This window comes from Gossypium hirsutum, chromosome A06 (genome assembly GCF_007990345.1).
Source record: "Gossypium hirsutum isolate 1008001.06 chromosome A06, Gossypium_hirsutum_v2.1, whole genome shotgun sequence".
NCBI lineage: Eukaryota > Viridiplantae > Streptophyta > Magnoliopsida > Malvales > Malvaceae > Gossypium > Gossypium hirsutum.
In genome coordinates this window covers 6575420-6593109 of record NC_053429.1, presented here as the reverse complement: position 1 = coordinate 6593109, position 17690 = coordinate 6575420, and the positions used below count along the sequence as shown (strand labels likewise).

Genomic DNA, 17690 nt, shown 5'->3' with positions numbered 1-17690 from the left:
TGTATGCTTCATATTGAGTCTTGTGTTTTGTGCTGATGTGAGGGAGCATATATACAAATGACATTGGATGTATGACATAGGACTAAATAGATTTGAGCTTTGACAAGCTGCTTATAAGCATTGTTTCTTATAGAAGAAACACATTATTGGAGAAAGCTTTTGAATCTCCCAACTATTGGATTTGGGTTTCTTTTTGACAATTTGTTTATTGTGCTTTTGTTTAGATGATGAGAAAGGAAAGTCAAGAATTATATTTACTCGTTAAGTTAAATGAAGATATTTGTAATTTAAAAAAAATAAAAATTCAATATAAATTTAAAATAAGAGTTTAACTAAAAAATAAGAGTTAGTGGCAAAAATTAATAAAATTTAAATTTTAGTGGTAAAATTCAATAACATAAAAATTAAGTTACAAATTTACTCATTTTTTAAAAAAATAACGGCAAATATAAATAAAAATAAAGTACAGTGGCAAATTTCAATATTTATCTATAGTATGATGATAAATTATATATTTTTATTAACTTATATTTAATAATAATTATGTTAAATTATATTTTATAGTATTATATATTATGATTTTAGAAAATTCATATAAGAATATTTAATATTAAGAATTTTATTAAATCATATATTTTAATTAAAATATATTTAATATTAATTATTTCAAATTATATTTTATAGTATCATATATTATGATTTGAGTAAATTCATATAAGAATATTGATTATTAAGAATTTTATTATAAATTATATATTTTAATTAAAATATATTTAATAATAATTATGTTAAAATATGATTAAATTATTTATTACTGATAATAATAATCTTATTAAAATTTAAATAACAATAACAATAATCATTTACCAAAACAATTTTATGCTAAGGGTATTCTAGTCATTTTAGTTTTTTCCATTATGCTATTACACCTCTATTCCATTCAACCAAACACAAGATTACTATTACGCCTCTATTCCATTACATTCAACCAAACAGTGGATTAGCTATTACACCTCTAATCCAATACACCTCTAATCCCAATACACCTTTAATCCAATACACCTCTAATCCAATACAGCGAACCAAACGCACCCTTAGTGTTTTCAAGTGGAGAGATACACGTGTTTGCATGTTTATGCAACATGAGTCTTAATGTTTTGGCCAATGTAGATACGAAGTATATACTTAATTATATTATGAATTTATAAGGGACATCATTTATTTCACTTTCAAGTCAATAATAGATATTTTTAAATAGATTTATTAATGGGTTGGGCTATTCGTATAGGCCGAAAGCCCATTCAAAATTTTAGAATATTTGGGTAAAAATGTTAAGTCCGAAAAATAAGTTTGGACAAAAAAATTAGGCTTGATTAAAATATAAATCAGGCTTAAATATTAAATATTCAAGGCCTGAGCCCTGTCTGGCTTGGTCTTAAGTTTATAATATTTTATATTTTATTATTTTTATATATTATGTAATTTAGAACATATTAAAAAATAAATTTATACAAAATATATAATACAACTCTTATTGCATCTGCCATGATTTCTATTTGTAAAGTCAGAAATTTTTTTAGGGCCGGAAATAAATTATATAATTTTATAATAGTAAAAGTATAATTTTTTTCATTTCAATAATCTATATTTTATAATTTTTAGATAATTAAATTAAAATTTTATTATTTTTAGAGAAATTAAAGTATAATTTTACTATTATTAATTTAAATTTTTTATAAATTATAAATAACCTAATTAAAAAATTTTCGGATTCACCTGCAAATCCCCTAAATCCACCACCCCCGATCATCATGTAGACAACTATTTCAACAGAATTACAATGAAGTATAGCCTTATGATTTTGGTTCAGCTTCAATTATCCTTAATTCCACATTGTCGAAATCATTTTTATTTTGAAAAACGGGGATCGACTTTTAAACAAGGTATGGAGTCGCCACCAATCCTTTTTGTTTAGGTGTGATCAAGTCACCCTGTGGTCGATCATTTTAATAAAATATTTTGGTTTATTAAAATAACGTTTTTGGTCTACGAAAAACTAGAAGACAGATTCGGAAGTCGGTTACGCGCGAGAAAGGATTAGCACCCTCGCAATTGCCAAAATTGGTATTGTATTGATCGATTAACGTCCTAATGTTGAAATTTTGAAAAGATTTTAAAATACAATCATTAAAAACGTTTGGATAACTTAAATTGGATATTGAGATTCTCTCGCTTAGAATGGATAAAATATTACGTCCAGCATGATTAGATACAATATTTCGAACCCTCGACACAAGATCATCTTATTCTTAGGATTTCCAAAACACATGCACTTAAAACTTTTAAAAAGGATATTTTGCTATTCGGCCCAAACGGTAAATCGAAACCCAGCACGATTGGGCACGATTTATCGAATTTCCAAATATGAAACATTGCCTCATTTTAATTTGAGAAAACATGGATGAAATTTCAAAAGGATATTCTGTATTTTAGTCGAATGGAAAATCGAAGCCCAGCACGATTGGGCACGACCTCCCAAACCCCCCAAACACAAAATATTGCCTCGTTTTAATTTAAAAAAAACATGAATGAAATTTCAAAAGGATATTCCGCATTTTAGTTGAACGAAAAATCGAAACCTAACACGATAGGGCACGATTCCTCGAACTCCCAAGCACGAAATATTTCCTTATGTTGAGAGAGTTCTTTGAAACGCAGGTGATTATAAAAGCGATCTAAAGTATATAAAATAATTTAAAAAAATATTTTCCATTGAAGATAAAATAATATATAAAGCTCTATAAAAATAATATATAAACAATTCAAAATATATAATGTGTAAAAAAAGTTTGAGATACATAATATATGAAAATATTAAAGTAAATAATGTGTAAAAATTTGAAATGAGCGTTGTATAAAATGTTAAAATAGATAATAACAAAAAATGTAAAATAAATAAATAAATAAATAAATAGAATATTAATAACAAGATTAAAAAACATATATAAGAAAAATAATAATAAAAATAATATTAGTATATAAATAGAAATAAAAATATAATAAATAGAAATATAATAATAGTAGAAATATAAATAGATAAATAAAATTAGATAAATAATGATAGTATTAGAATAAAAAATAAATATAAATAGAAACATAAAAATAATAGCAATAATATATTAAATTAGCTAATTTGGTAATAAAATAGTGAAAATAAAAAAAGATTAAATCGAACCTTAAAGAAAAATTTTGGGGCAAATCAAAGATAAATAAAAGAAAATGGACCAATTTGAACGTGTGAATAACAAGGAGGGACCAAAAGGGAAATAATCCCCACCCTCCAAAACACACAGCTTCAAGGAAGACCAAAATGTAGTAAAAACAAATTTTAGGGCCAAAATTAAGAATAATGAAAACTTAATTGCAAAACAAATAAAAACAGAAGGGCTATAAGCAATTGGACGAATTTAGAAAAATAAAAAAATTGAAATGAAATGGACAAAATTCCCACGTAATTGAAAGAGAAAAGAAAATAATTCAATTCTAATGAACATAGGAAAAGAGTGAATAATCCAACTCCAAATTGAAGTAGGAATACCAAAAGTCCTCCAAAAGTAATTCCTCCTCCTTTCAAAAAACAAAATACCTCTATTTATATACATGAGGTTTACTAAAAATAAGCTAATTAATTTAATAATAAAATAAAATAAAATAAAAATAATATATTTCTATTTTTAGCCTTTTACCAACTCAACAAAATTTGATAATCCCTTGGCTTTCTCTATCTTTCTGATTTAGCCACAATTTAATGATTGTCTTTCAATTTGGCCCTTTTTGACTTGTTTTCGACTGATTGCATCCTTTGGCTTCGGTTGTTATTTTTTCGGGTCCAGGCCAAAATTGGCTTATTACACACATTATTATCTTTGTTCTATGCTTGAATTCTGCATCTTCTTTCTCCTATTTCTATGTTTCAATTATAGTTTATTTTTACACCGAGTTCATTCTAACACTTTATTTAATATATTATAAATTGTTTAATACTTAGTTTTTAATTTATTATAAATCACATAAACTAAAATATTTCAAATACACAAAAATGGAAAGCTTAAAATAACAAATTTAGTCTTTATACTTTTATTTTTAAGAATTTAGTTTCTCTACTTTTCATATTTCGAAATTCAGGTCCAATTGTTAATATCATTCAAATTATTTTTGCCTAAATTCAAGTTTATTACAACTTTATTCTTTTAGTTACATTGCTATCATGTGAGTAATTTTTTATTTCAAAATATCATAACAATAAATTTAGAAAAATTAGCAGTATTAATAATTGAACTGAATTGAAAATTGAAAAATCGAGAGATTAAATTTCTAAAAAAAATATAGGGATTAAATTTAAAATTTGTAAAGAATATAGGGACTTATGACATATTTTAACCAAATAAAAACGTTACTCTTGAATTTAATTAATAAAAACATATTTTGGTGCATCGGTTTAAAACTAATTTAATAATTTTTGTGTTGAATCCATCTACACGTAGGATACCTTAGAATTTTTCCAAAGCTGGAAAACACGTCAGCGCTGACTAGAAAAACAAAAAGAAATAGAGGCCAGATAATAATATCTACACACACGCAAGGGGGCTGTATCTCATCGTTTCAAACCAATATCCACATGCCACGTGGTACAATCAGGTGAGTACACGAAAATATGTATTGCGTCAGCCACATCCTATCTAAACCCCACTTAAAACGAACCGTCCTCTCCTCCTTGCCCGCATAAAACGCGAATCTCTCTCTTATTATTTATTACTATAATAACATTTCCTTATCTTCCTATTTCTATTTCTATTTCTATTTCGCTCTCTTCCAAAGTTCCCAAAAAGAAACGAAGAACAACGCACACTTTGAAACGGATCTGAAAGCTGAACCACAATATACTGAAAACCTACTCTTTATTTACTCTCCTTTTTTTGGTTCTTCTGTCTCTTTTGCATGCAAAAGACTGGTAGTGTAGCTTGATTTTTAGGGTTAGGGTTTTGTGTTTACGAGGGGGCGGAGATAGGGTTAAGATTAGGGTTTAGGATAGGACTACGGTTCGACGGTTATGGGATGCGAAGGGCGCGTTGGGGATTTGGGGAGCCCTATGCCACTGGCATAAGAAGATGATGGGTAGGAGTGCGGACGGAGGTTGCGGCACTGAGGAGAGGCCTTGCCGCCCAATTTCTAGTGTTTCCGGTCGGAGTCCGGCGTGGAAACCTGAGAATGCGTTGAAGCGATTGTCATTTGATGATGTCGGTGTCGATTTCTTTTCTCAGGCAGGTAAAGTTCTTTCTGAACGTTCCCCTTTTGATATACCTGAAGGTGGCTCCATTTCCGAGTTGAGTGTGCCTACGCTGCCTAGTGGATTGGCAAGTTTGTTAAAGCAGGCTGATAGTAGGAAGAAGCATAAGAAGTCGCATTCTGGAGCGGACAAGAAGTCTTCGAAACAAAAGGAAAAGAAGCAAGGTGGAAGCATTTGGGTTGAAACAAAAGAGTATTTTAGGGACTTGGCATTACAGGATATTGACGCTTTGTTTAAGATTACACCGTCTAGCTCTTTAGCTGCTAGGAAGAAGTGTTTTATTATTCCGTATGTTGGCGATGAGCCGAGGGTGAATTGGAATTTGGATGCTGACGTGCGCGAGAAGGCAAGCGTGAGTTGTGGAGAGCATTTAAATGTTAGGAATGAAAATGGCGGTGTTGGAAAAGAAGAGGAGAAGGTGGTGGTCGAGGAGGAGGCTGAGCAGTTAATGGAAATTGATAGTGTGGAAACGCAAGCTCAGTTTTCACTAAAGGAAGAAAGAGGATGTTCTGTTTCAGATTCATCTAGTGGCTTAGGCTGGCTTTTAGGGTCTAGGAGTAGGAGATTGACATCAGAGCGGCCTTCTAAGAAGAGGAAGCTCCTTGGAGATGATGACGGGCTGAAGAAGGTATTAGTCGCGTGTCAATGTGATGGGAATTCATCTTTATGTCATTTTTGTTGCACTGATGATACCAGAAAAGAATCGAACAGATTGGTTGTTTGCTGTTCTTGTAAGGTTGCTGTTCATCAAAAGTGTTATGGTGTCCAAAATGACGTTGATAGTTCTTGGTTATGTTCTTGGTGTAAACAGAAAAATGATAGCAATGATGCCGGGAAACCCTGTACACTTTGTCCAAAGCAGGGCGGTGCTTTAAAGCCCATCCAAAAGAGTGATGAAAATAGTGGGTCTATGGAATTTGCTCACATGTTTTGTTCGATCTGGATGCCTGAGGTTTATGTAGAAGACTTGACAAAGATGGAACCAATTATTAATGTGGGAGAAGTAAAGGAAACTAGAAAGAAATTAGTCTGTAATGTATGCAGGGTGAAGCATGGTGCTTGTGTCCCATGCAGTCATGGTATGTTTGTTGCTACCTTTTCTTTTAGATCACCTTGCTTCTCTTTTTCTGGTTGGTGCACAAGGAGAACGTCCTTTTATTCAAATCTTTGGTTACTTTTGACATCCATTAGTATAGACATTTGCAATTGTAAAACATGTTCTTTGAAGTGCTTCCTATCAAGCATGATGGCTTAAATAAAAGAAGAATTTTTTTTCCATGGTATCACCTAAGTAGATGATTCTTGTTATTAGAAAATGTCTTTGTTTCCTTTATTTACTGTTTATACAAATAATTTCCACACGCTCTCTTTTCCCATATTTTAACAGAAATTGACATAGTGTGTTTGAAACACAGTAAGTTGGATGATTCAAATTAAAGAGCCTATCTAAAACATTTGCCCTTTCTGTTAAGGGTGAATGATTGCTTTGCTGCCTTTTGTGCTAGATTGATCTCACTTTTTCATCCCCTGGCGACTTCTTCCGGTTCCATATTTTGATGCAGCAATTTCTCCCACAGTTATGAAATAGTCTCATCATTTAATTGTATCTAAGTATCTGCATGATGAATTTCTGCTAGGGAGAAGATATAGTTGTCTACAACATTTTGTTGCTTTTTCATTGTCAGGAATATTATCAGTGGCAGTTGGAACATAAACTTAGATATTTCTCATAAAAAGAGTGGGTGTGAGGCTAGATGTTTAATTTTGAGGTTGTAATGTTTTGCTTACAAACAAGAAAAATGGTAACTTAAGGCTTTGTGGTGCGAGACTTTTTTAGTAGCTGTGGTATTTAAATATCCAGCTTTCTGGCTTTCCATGGTTCTTGGCAGCTTTTGGTTTATTGTTTACATCCATGTGGTATAGAATTTGGTAAAGATTGATTAGAATCGCTGTTTCTGGAATCCTTATTTATAGAAAGTTTGCGTTCCTTTTTGTGTTTTGAATGTGGGGTAACAGATAAGCCACTTATTGGATGTGCAATTGCAGAATTTATTCTCTTAATAACGTGAATTACTTGGAATGGAGCTTCTAGAAGTAGGATGTTTGATGGAAAATATTCACCAACTTCTTTGGGTATTATCTTCCATTGTTAATTTTGTAACTCTTCCCTTCTTCCAGTAAAGTATTTTTTGGTTTGAGTAGTTTTTGAGAGTACCATGAAGAAGGAAGCAATGTAATTTGGCATTCCGCCTTGGACATATGAGGAAGAAAGATGCAAGAAGAGAATGAAACAAACATGATGAGGATTGGAGAAAATTCGAATGTTAAAAAGAAACAATAGATAAAATATTTGAAAGTTGAGTTAAAAGTTGAAAGTTCAATCATGCAACTACTTTCACCTTGTTTCTTTGGTCAACTACTTTGTCTTTTTCTTTTGCTGGTTTGGTTTATTTTGTTTCATTTTTTACATATTTTAGATCAGTTAGGATACTTGGGAATCAGTTTATCTACTTTTATTGGCCAACAAGCTGCTTGATTATTTGTAGGATTTTACTTTCTTTCAAATACTCAGAACCAAAACATTAATAATACATGTTCCTTTCATAAAAATGTCAAATAATGGAAAGGTAAGATAATTTGGATGAATTCCTCTGCTTCTGCCTGTGTCCTCATTGCAGATCCTTTATAACCATATCACTCTATCCGGGATTCCAAATAGTTGACATTTCAGACACATACATACCCTTAGGAACTGCTTATGCTGACATTTTGGGGGTTTTTGCTGAAGATCTTTTGGTTTGTTTACACGGGATCGGAAGGGTATCACCATATCTATACACGACCCTGAGCTAGTTAGGAAGTGTAATGTTTGTGATCTCATAACTTCCACCATTGTTTGTGGTTTCTTGCCCCTGAAATCTGCTTTGGTGCCTTGAATTCCCGTTAACAGTTGCTTTTCTCTGGGGTATAATAACTGTTGTCAGGGATTTTAGGAACTGAAGGGTGAGTAGTATGTTGATAAATTCCCTCATTCTGGTTTGAGTCCAATCATTATATTTTTGTTTTCTGTTGGAAGCTGAAACTGATGCTTCTGAGTTTCAAAGGGACTGTACTGAGGTAACGGATTAATTTTCCTTATTGTAGAGCTGCTGCTAGAACTCCCTGAAGGAAAGCATGCTTATGCTTTTCAGGATTGCAATGTGTTTTTACGTTATTATGTGTCATTTAAACATTAGATTTACATGGTATATTTACCTCCCATGTCCTTAATATCTGTTTTTCTTTTTGTTTTGTTATACTAATTATGTATGTAGCCCGCAGCATAGCTAATGGTTTATCAAATAATGCAGTTCTGAGAAAAAACTAAAATGATCTTGAAGTAAACAATCATGTACATTTTATCTTTCATGATGTTGGGCACCTAGCTGCAATTGAACAATTTTTGCTAACTTAATTAGTGTGCCACTTTAAGGCTGAAATATTTTCTGTCCTTGCATGTTTGTTTTCTGTTGTTTATTAATCCTCTATTTTGAACATGTATATAATGCTTCGACTTGTGATGGATGCTTTTTTTGGGTGTTTTTTTCAGGCACTTGCAGAAACTCATTCCATCCTCTATGTGCAAGAGAAGCCGGGCATAGAATGGAAGTTTGGGCAAGATACGGGTGTGATAATGTAATTCTTTTTTTTTCCGTTCTTTTTTATGGAGTTGTTTTGCTATTATTGATTAGTAGTTGCTTTGCTCTTATTTTAGGTTTTCTCATCATAAATCTTCAGCTATTCTTAGTGTTTTTACAGATCGAGATGCGGGCATTTTGTTCTAAGCATTCAGAAATCCGGAATAACAGCAGTTCCCCACAGCTTGGAGAACTTTGTGCAGCCGCTAATGACTTTTCTATAGCCAACCAGTTCTCTCCAACATCTACGGAAAAATCTCAAAATTTAAAAATTGGCCATAAAGATGAAGACAAAATTACAGTGGACATACATGATCCAGATGACAACTCTGATAAATCTGGTGATGGTGAATTGCAAGAGATAGGCTTCTTTGATACCAGATTAGATGCCCGAGTTTTGTCAGAATACGGTGACTTGCAGCAGCTTGTTGATATGGGGCTGCTGGAGAGGAGCAATATAAATGATCATGACCCGTCTGACCCCCATAATTTTGCACTGGTTTTGAAGAAGGTATCTAGTCCAGTACGCAAAGGATTTGTAGGTTTTTTCTCAATGTTTGGAAAGCCACAGATTATTATTTGAATCACAATCTACAATTTATGCAGCTGATTGCCCAAGGAAAAGTCAATGTAAAAGATTTAGCATTGGAGGTTGGACTCTCGGATGACTCTTTGAGTGCTTCATTAGATGTAATACCTACAATCATGTGCTTCTTTATACCCAAATTGTTTTTGGAAATCAGTTTTAGCTATCATTTTGTGCTTTTATCTTCCTTTAATTTTCTTTAATGTTACTTTTGGTCTTTCTTTCTTCAGGGTGATAGCTTGGCACCCGACTTGCAAGGCAAATTAATGAAATGGCTCAAAAATCATGCTTATATGGGCTCTTCCCCCAAAAAGTTAAAAGTTAAGATAAAGCCTTTGATGTCATCCAAGGATGAGACTGGAGCAACTGATGGTTATGACAATATAATGGACTTTATGTCTGATATAACAAATCCTGTTGCTGTTAAGTCTGTGCCTCCTCGGAGAAGAACCAAGAGCAATGCGAGGATTTTGAGGGATAATGAAGTAATATGCTCATCAGATGAAATTATTAATGACAATGGTTTAGTGATGGATAAAGTTATGGTTGATAGCCTTGCCAAGGAAGAATTATATGATTTAAGTGAAGCATCCATTCTCGATGCCATTGGAAAGGTTAGATATCAATTTTTAATATTAGCTTCAAGGTCTTTTGACAAGTTAACTTTTAATCCTTTTAATTGATTATACTGTAGAATTGTCTTTGAACCAACATTTACATCTTATGTTTTCTTTTTGTTGATAATAATTGCTGGTTGTATTAATTCCATGGGTTTTTCTTCATGATTGGTATCTTTTCCTCATTTATTATGTACATTGGTTGCTGACTAGTAGCATTTCAGGTGCTTTTTTCTTTTAGAGCCCATTTTCTGTGCTGTTGGGCTGTTTCCATTTAACTAGATACTTTTAGTCATTGACATTGATTATACTTCAAACAACTTTTGTGCATATTGCTTTATGTTTATGCATCCTTTCTCTTTTTTTTGTTTGTTTGTTTGGAGGTTTTTTTTTTTTGGGGGGGGGGGATGAGTTTTATGGAGTTGGTTTAGATGAGGGTGCACAAGGGATACTTGGTTTTTGTTTTAGTCGTCTGGTTTATTTTAGCTCCTCCCCTTGTAACTTTGAGCCCCTTCTCTTCCAATTGCTTTGACTTAGAATTTGTTTAGTGTTTAGATATTCCCTTTATCCCCAATCAAATTCGTCCTAATTGTGTATTCCATTGTATGGATGGACATTGTAGTTGTAGTTTATAGTATGATTCTAGAAAGTTGCTTGCTGGTGCTGTTTTTGAGTAGATACATTCCTGCTTACAAATCTATTCTGCTCCCTGTGATTCCTTTTTGTCCATCAATTTGAGTTTTAGAGAGAGTTGGCCTGCCCCACCTGTTAAGGTGCAATAGTTGTGAAAGTGAAGAGTTTCCTTGTGATGTATAAAACTATTAATTTAATCTATTATATTAATATGAACATTGAATGGTGAATTACAGAGGATATACTTTGAGAAGATTTTATGTTTTACTTCATCTTAAGGGAAGCTGATGCTTATTTTTTCTTTTTATTACAACTGTTTTTTTTCCTTTTAAGATGTGTTCATGTAATTATGATGTGCACTTTGTTTCCTTTAATGAATCAAAAAGTGCAAAAAAGAACTTGAAATGTTTAAGATAGTGCCCAAGTGCTTTAATTTCGCACTGATTTCTTCTTTCAATGTCTCAAGGTTTTATAGAAGAAACGGCTTTGGAAATAGTATGCTTATGCGCCTTTATCTAGTCATGTGTTCCTTTTATATCTGCTTTTATAGGTTTTATTTTATTTTATGCCCTTTCTTTATTTAGTTCCCCTCTTACCTTTTGTTTTCTTTTGCTTAAGTGGGTATTTTTTTTTTCATTTGTGTAGAATTCAGCAAAGCCTGATGATTCCCTGGACTCCTCAGACAGGCATTTGCCTGCATCTGAAGGTACTTTTTTTTGAATTATTTTCTGTTATGTATGTAATACCCTTTGTCAAAATCATATTCTTGATCTGGTTCACATTTGTGGGTTAAGTAATGCACTCGTTCTAAGTGCTGGTATTTTGATATTTCAATTCTTTTCATGTATACGCTTGCAGTTGTTCTTTCATTCTTTCTATTTTAATTCCAGGGGGCTTGTCTTTCAAATTTTTGGTTTGCAAGGAACATACTTGTAGGAAAATTGATTAATTTTCTTTTTCCTTTTTCGGTGCTTTTGCTGCTAAAGTTCATGATGAGTTCCAAGAGAGAGAGTTTATGTGTCTAAGCTGTTTATAGTGGCCAAAAGTTTTCCTTTTTCTTTTACGTCATGTCAGTCAAAGTGGATTTACATGCTTCTGATTTTTATGTTGAAGTAAAGAATTATTAGCTTGCTTTATGAAATATTTACTTCTGTATATGTTGCCAAAAGCTAGGCAGATGAATGTCTATTTTCTAGATTTGTACTTATTTGTCTGTGAAATGCTTGGTTTTGTACTTTTTGCTGTACTGTTTCGGGTTCTGATTTTCTTGATCTGGTATGTTCAGATTTTATTTTGGTTGCCATGCTGCTTTATTCTAGATATATGGCTTCCCTTGTAAATTTCTTTCTTGGTGATTTGTTTGAGCTGATTGTTACACTGTTGGCTTCATATGCCATGGTCAGTGTAAATAGACCATTGTTATTATTGTCCTGGTGTTCATGCGTTATGCAGAACAGATTCACATGTTAAGGCTGGTAAGTCAATGACTTGTTAGATAACTAACATTAAGGCTAGATCTTAGCATTTCTTATAGTCCTAACTTTTAGTTGAAGTATGACTCTGACATCACTTTGGAAGGATAAATTACAAAACGTTCTTGTAATAACTAACATTAAGGCTAGATCTTAGCATTTTTTATAGTCTTAGCATTTGTTCTTGCATGTTTACAAATATCCTCCCAAGGATTTTGTAAGACTATACACTTTCTAGTTTCTCCCTTAATTTGTTTTAAAAATAGTCGTTTACCTCCTGAAATTAGAAAGTAATATTTGACATTTGCCTGAAGGTGAAACAAGTTCATGTTTTCAGAAATGTGGGGCAATTATAATTAGGCAATATGGTCAAAGGATTGTTTGTACAATATGAAATACCTTTGCCGGCATCTCCTCTTCTTTTTGCCCCAAAGTTTCTGTTATTATGTTGTTTTCTGTTAATGGGCATAGTGTATCAAATAATTTCTTGTCTCTAATGATTTTGATATAGTTTGCATCTGTAACTTAAAATTTTATGATTTAACAGGAAATTCACCTGATCTCTCAAATGATGGCTTCTCTGAAAGGAGTCGATCAGAGATGGCAGCAACTCCTGAGAAGATTACAGTAGCAACTTCAGAACAAGAAAGTTCCATTTTCCCAATTGTGAATCTCATGTAAGCTTTGTGAAAAGACATTTGTTAAATCTATAGTCTATAGGTCTCTCTCTTAATTGAATTGATGTTTGTTTATTGTTTACAGGAGCTTTTCTTCTATTTTGATGAGATATTTTCTCATTCTTTGATAATTTTGTATTGCAGAAGTGAAGAGTTTTCTAATTTTTATATCCACCCCTATATACGCAAGAAATTTCTTCAGATGCACGATAAATTTATTTGTAACAACAGAGTAGGCAAGTTTGAAGACGGAATGAACACATTAAATGAGTTGGATGGTAAGTTTCGTGTCATTAGTTAGTCAGCAGTTTCTTCTTTCTTTGTGCTAGTTGTTTTGGACACGACTCAGGTCTGACTAGCTGCACTTTGCCAGGTAAAAGGGAGAGAGATTGCTCTTGCTTGGTGGCAGCTTCTACCGACAGTGTTCATTCTAGTCATGAAAGTGAACATCCCAAGTGCAATGAGAAGAGTTGTACACCTGATGATTTAGATTTTTTTATTAAGGCTAGGAAATTGAGATCTCTCAAATTGTCTCCGAAGGATGAAGTGGAAGGGGAAATTATATATTATCAGGATAGATTAATGCACAACATAATTGCTAGAAATTGTGTTACAGGTATTCAAATTTTCCACTAGTGTTCTTTTGTGTGTATGTTTGTGCTGTTTCACGCTGATTTATAACAATAGAACGTGTATTTTGTACGATGTTCTCCTTGCAGATAATCTGGTTTCTAGAGTTGCTAAAAGTCTACCGGTTGAGGTTGAAGCTGCAAGGGAACAAAGATGGGATGCTGTGCTTGCAAATCAATATCTTTATGATATAAGAGAAGCAAAGAAGCAGGGCCGTAAAGAGAGAAGGCATAAGGAGGCACAAGCTGTATTGGCTGCTGCAACTGCTGCTGCAGCTGCTTCTTCCAGAAATTCACTATCAAGGAAAGATGGTGAAGATTCTAGTCAGCAAGAGGTTATTCTCATGATCTTTTTTCTTTCTATGAAATTTTCTCATACCTCCAGATAAGCATGCTATTTTACTTTATTTACCTTTGTAGAATATATTGAAGTTGAATGCTTGTGCTGGGAGAGCTGGCATTAGCTTGCAACAAAGATCAAAAGATGCTTGGGATGCTGTTCCACGAATTTCATCTGGGAAGTACTCTGATATTGTTCAGTCGGTGTCAGATTTTTCTAAAGAACATCCTAGGTCATGTGACATCTGCAGACGGTCTGAGACATTACTAAATCCTATTTTCGTCTGTTCTGGATGCAAGGTTTTCTAGCTTGGAACCATTATTTTTTCTTTCCTAAATGGAAATTCTCTTCATCTGTTAGGGTTTTTGAGTTAGTTCTTCTGCTTACAGGTTGCTGTTCACTTGGATTGCTATTGCAGTGTTAAGGAACCTTTGGGTCCTTGGTGTTGTGAATTATGTGAAGAATTGTTCTCATCAAGATCCTCCGAAGCTACATCTCTAAATTTTTGGGAGATATCTTATCCTGCTGCTCATTGTGGTTTATGTGGTGGTACTACCGGTGCTTTTAGGAAATCTGTGGATGGCCAGTGGGTACATGCTTTCTGTGCTGAGGTGATTTTTCCTTACCCCTTGGTCATTAACATTTCTTCTCTTATTCAATCAAATGAGATGAAGTGAACTTTTCCTACTATTTTGTAGTGGGTTCTTGAGTCAACGTTCAGAAGGGGACAAGTAAATCCTGTAGAAGGAATGGTATGTATGCATGATAAGGCATTAGATAATTGCTAATTTGAGAGTTTAATAGATCTTACTTAAATTTATATGGAAATGGAATATCAGGAGAAGGCTTCAAGGGGGGTTGACATTTGTTGTATATGCCATCGAAAGCATGGTGCATGCATAAAGGTGAGTTTTGTGGACATTTTCTTTCTTCTTTCTGAAAAGATATTTGCTTTTTGTACTTGGTATTTTCTACAAGTTGTTGCCTAAGATACTTTGTAGCTAAGCAGGTATGGTTTTGTTCTTTGCAGTGTAGTTATAATCACTGTCAGACCACTTTTCATCCCTCCTGTGCTAGAAGCGCAGGCTTCTGTATGAATGTTATGCTTGCTGGTGGGAAATTCCAGCGCAATGCTTTTTGTGAAAAGCACAGTGTGGAACAGAGAGCAAAGGTTTAAATTTGACTTTTGTATAAAATTGTTGAATCGATAGTTTTTGGTTATTTTTCCTTATCTGTTGAGCAATTTCTGTAGGCTGAAACTCAGAAGCATGGAGTTGAAGAGTTGAAAAACATGAAGCAAATTCGGGTAAGGGCATTCTTGTTTAGTTTTAGTTTTTTGCCTTGCACTACTTTTGGTGTTACAACTTACATTATTGTATGAATCTGTGTGGATTCTCCTCTACAGGTTAAACTGGAGAGGTTACGCCTTCTTTGTGATAGAATCATCAAACGTGAAAAATTGAAGGTAGTTGTTAGAAATGGTAAAACTATTCTCTTGTTTTGCTGATGTGATTGCTGCTTAGAGGGGGTTTTCTATTTGTACGACTAAATATGAGAATGTGATTATGAATGTTTGCAGCGGGAGTTGGTTGTTTGCTCGCATGAAATACTTGCACGCAAAAGAGATCATGTTACTCGTTCACTGCTTTTTCATAGTCCTTTTCATCCAGATGTTAGCTTAGAATCGGCAACAACTTCCCTCAAAGGTCACACGGATGGTTACAGATCATGCAGTGAATCGATGAGATCAGATGATATAACTGTAGATAGTACTCTTTCAGTTAAACACCAAATAAAGATTCCTGTGTCCGTGGAAAATGATCAAAGGACTGATGATAGTTCCACATCACAGAGCCCTTTTGTCCCAAAGCCAATGGATAGGGTTAGATTCTCTGGGAAGCAGATCCCTCAGAGATATTCGCTTGCATCTCGTAACAGTTTAGATAATGCTGAAAGGAACTTAAAACTAAGGAAGGTATGGTTCTTTCTTTCTTTCCTTTTTTTGGAGTCGTTATTTGTTTCTCTCACACGTGTGTGTATACACACGCAACCTAAAAGGAATCTCGGCTGATGGTTGCCTTCTGGTGAATCTCAGCCAATTGAAACATTTGAAAAGGAGTTGGTAATGACATCAGATGAAGCATCGATGAAGAATTCGCGGTTACCAAAAGGATATTGTTACGTCCCCGTTGATTGTCTTCCTAAGGAGAAGCAGCACGCACAGGATGCTTGTTCTGATGGACAATTGGAGCACAATGGATAAGGCTGAGTCAATACCTGGATGTTTCGATTGCCTATGATGAGTGATGACAATCTATGCCACTTTATAACTGCTTTCCACGCAGGTGACTTGCTTATCAGATTATGAAGGCGGTAACTAAGGCAGCAAAATCAGTGCTGAGATGTTGAGTGGGGGAGCTGCATTGTGTGGCTGGTGATGGGGGTGGATATGTGGAGTTCTGGCGTCATTGTTGTATATTCACCAACAATTATAATCGTACAGTGGGTGAGCGTTCATTCCATCATATCATGTTTTGGCAAGTCTTCAAGGCCAGGGTCTTAGGGATTGAGGATCGCAGATTGGTGATTTGTTTATTGTACCTCTTTTTAATACGGCGAAGGTACGTATTGCCCACAATGCGTGCTCTGTATAGGTATTCAGATATGTATTTAATGTCAACCTGCAAAGAAAATGGTGCCCAGCGAGAGATCCATACAGGGATATGCCGATTCTTTCCTTTGGTTTATGATTATTTTCATCTGCTCTTGGTTTGTTGTCTTTAGCTGATCAGTGTTAAGGTAAAATCTAATAAAACCAAAATTTACAAGTACAAAAATTATATATATATTTTTTCAAAACCAGAGGTGGAGAGCTGATATGAAATTGTTTATGTTAACTAATGATACGGTAATTTGTGTATTCTTGTGTTTGTTTTAACTATGATATTTTATGTACAAATAATGGACATGTTATAATTATTTTAGATGTATGTATTCTTATTATGTTTGCGATTTTTGCCCTTGTATACTATGATCATGTCGAATCTCTTGAAATTATATTAGTCTCTATTTTCAAATCTTCTAACCCTGCGTGGATATTTACTTTTATGTTGTTTGATCAACTGTATGGCGACTTTTTTCTATTTTTGTTTACTGATATTCAACTTTTCTCGTTTAGTGTCGGACACTAATTTAATTAGTTAATGACGAAAATCTTTACTATATAAATTATATTATTTTAAAAGTATTTTTTTTCCATTTTATATTTTTTCATAAAAATAGAAATATAAATATAAAATTTGAACTAAAGATTTTATGATTATTTTACTATTTAATCGAATTTTTAACATTTGAATGTCATTATTATATAAATTTTGTTTTCCATCCATTCCCTGTTTGTAATCATTTAGTCTATTTGATAAATGAGAGCCTTCTTTTATATATGTGGAGTAATGTTTTCTTTAAGGAGTTTAAATAGTTAGCTTTTATAGTTGTATTTAAGTAAAGGGTAAACAATATTCATGGTTACTCTATTTTGATTACTTAATGTTTTTTTTAGAAATTTAATTATTTTTAACAAGATAATTGTGTTAATTAATTATTGCGGTTAAATTTTCTGTTTTCTTTTAATGGGTTCCTTATGGTGCATTAGCATATTGAATGATTGATACATGTCAAGTTTTTTATGACTTTTGACCTATGTTTAAATACT

The 17690-nt window shown here is 33.1% G+C and overlaps 1 protein-coding gene across 3 annotated transcripts; it reads left to right on the top strand.

The window, feature by feature from the left end:
• Window positions 1–4780: 4780 nt before the first annotated feature.
• LOC107962480 (uncharacterized) lies at window positions 4781–16962 on the top strand. Of its 3 annotated transcripts, none has more exons than XM_016898888.2 (19): window positions 4781–6426; window positions 8937–9022; window positions 9146–9535; window positions 9631–9714; window positions 9841–10224; window positions 11506–11566; window positions 12880–13009; window positions 13154–13287; window positions 13383–13625; window positions 13729–13973; window positions 14059–14277; window positions 14368–14589; window positions 14677–14730; window positions 14818–14883; window positions 15009–15149; window positions 15231–15284; window positions 15384–15443; window positions 15558–15953; window positions 16074–16962. In XM_016898888.2, the coding sequence occupies exons 1-19, from the start codon at window positions 5169–5171 to the stop codon at window positions 16239–16241; spliced, it is 4395 nt and encodes a 1464-aa protein (XP_016754377.1). In that variant the 5' UTR covers window positions 4781–5168; the 3' UTR covers window positions 16242–16962. The 3 variants fall into 3 exon arrangements, with proteins under 3 accessions (XP_016754377.1, XP_040970923.1, XP_016754376.1); XM_041114989.1 differs by having other exon boundaries at window positions 4787–6426; window positions 9125–9535; window positions 9631–9675; XM_016898887.2 differs by having other exon boundaries at window positions 4787–6426; window positions 9125–9535.
• The last annotated feature ends 728 nt before the right edge of the window (window positions 16963–17690 follow it).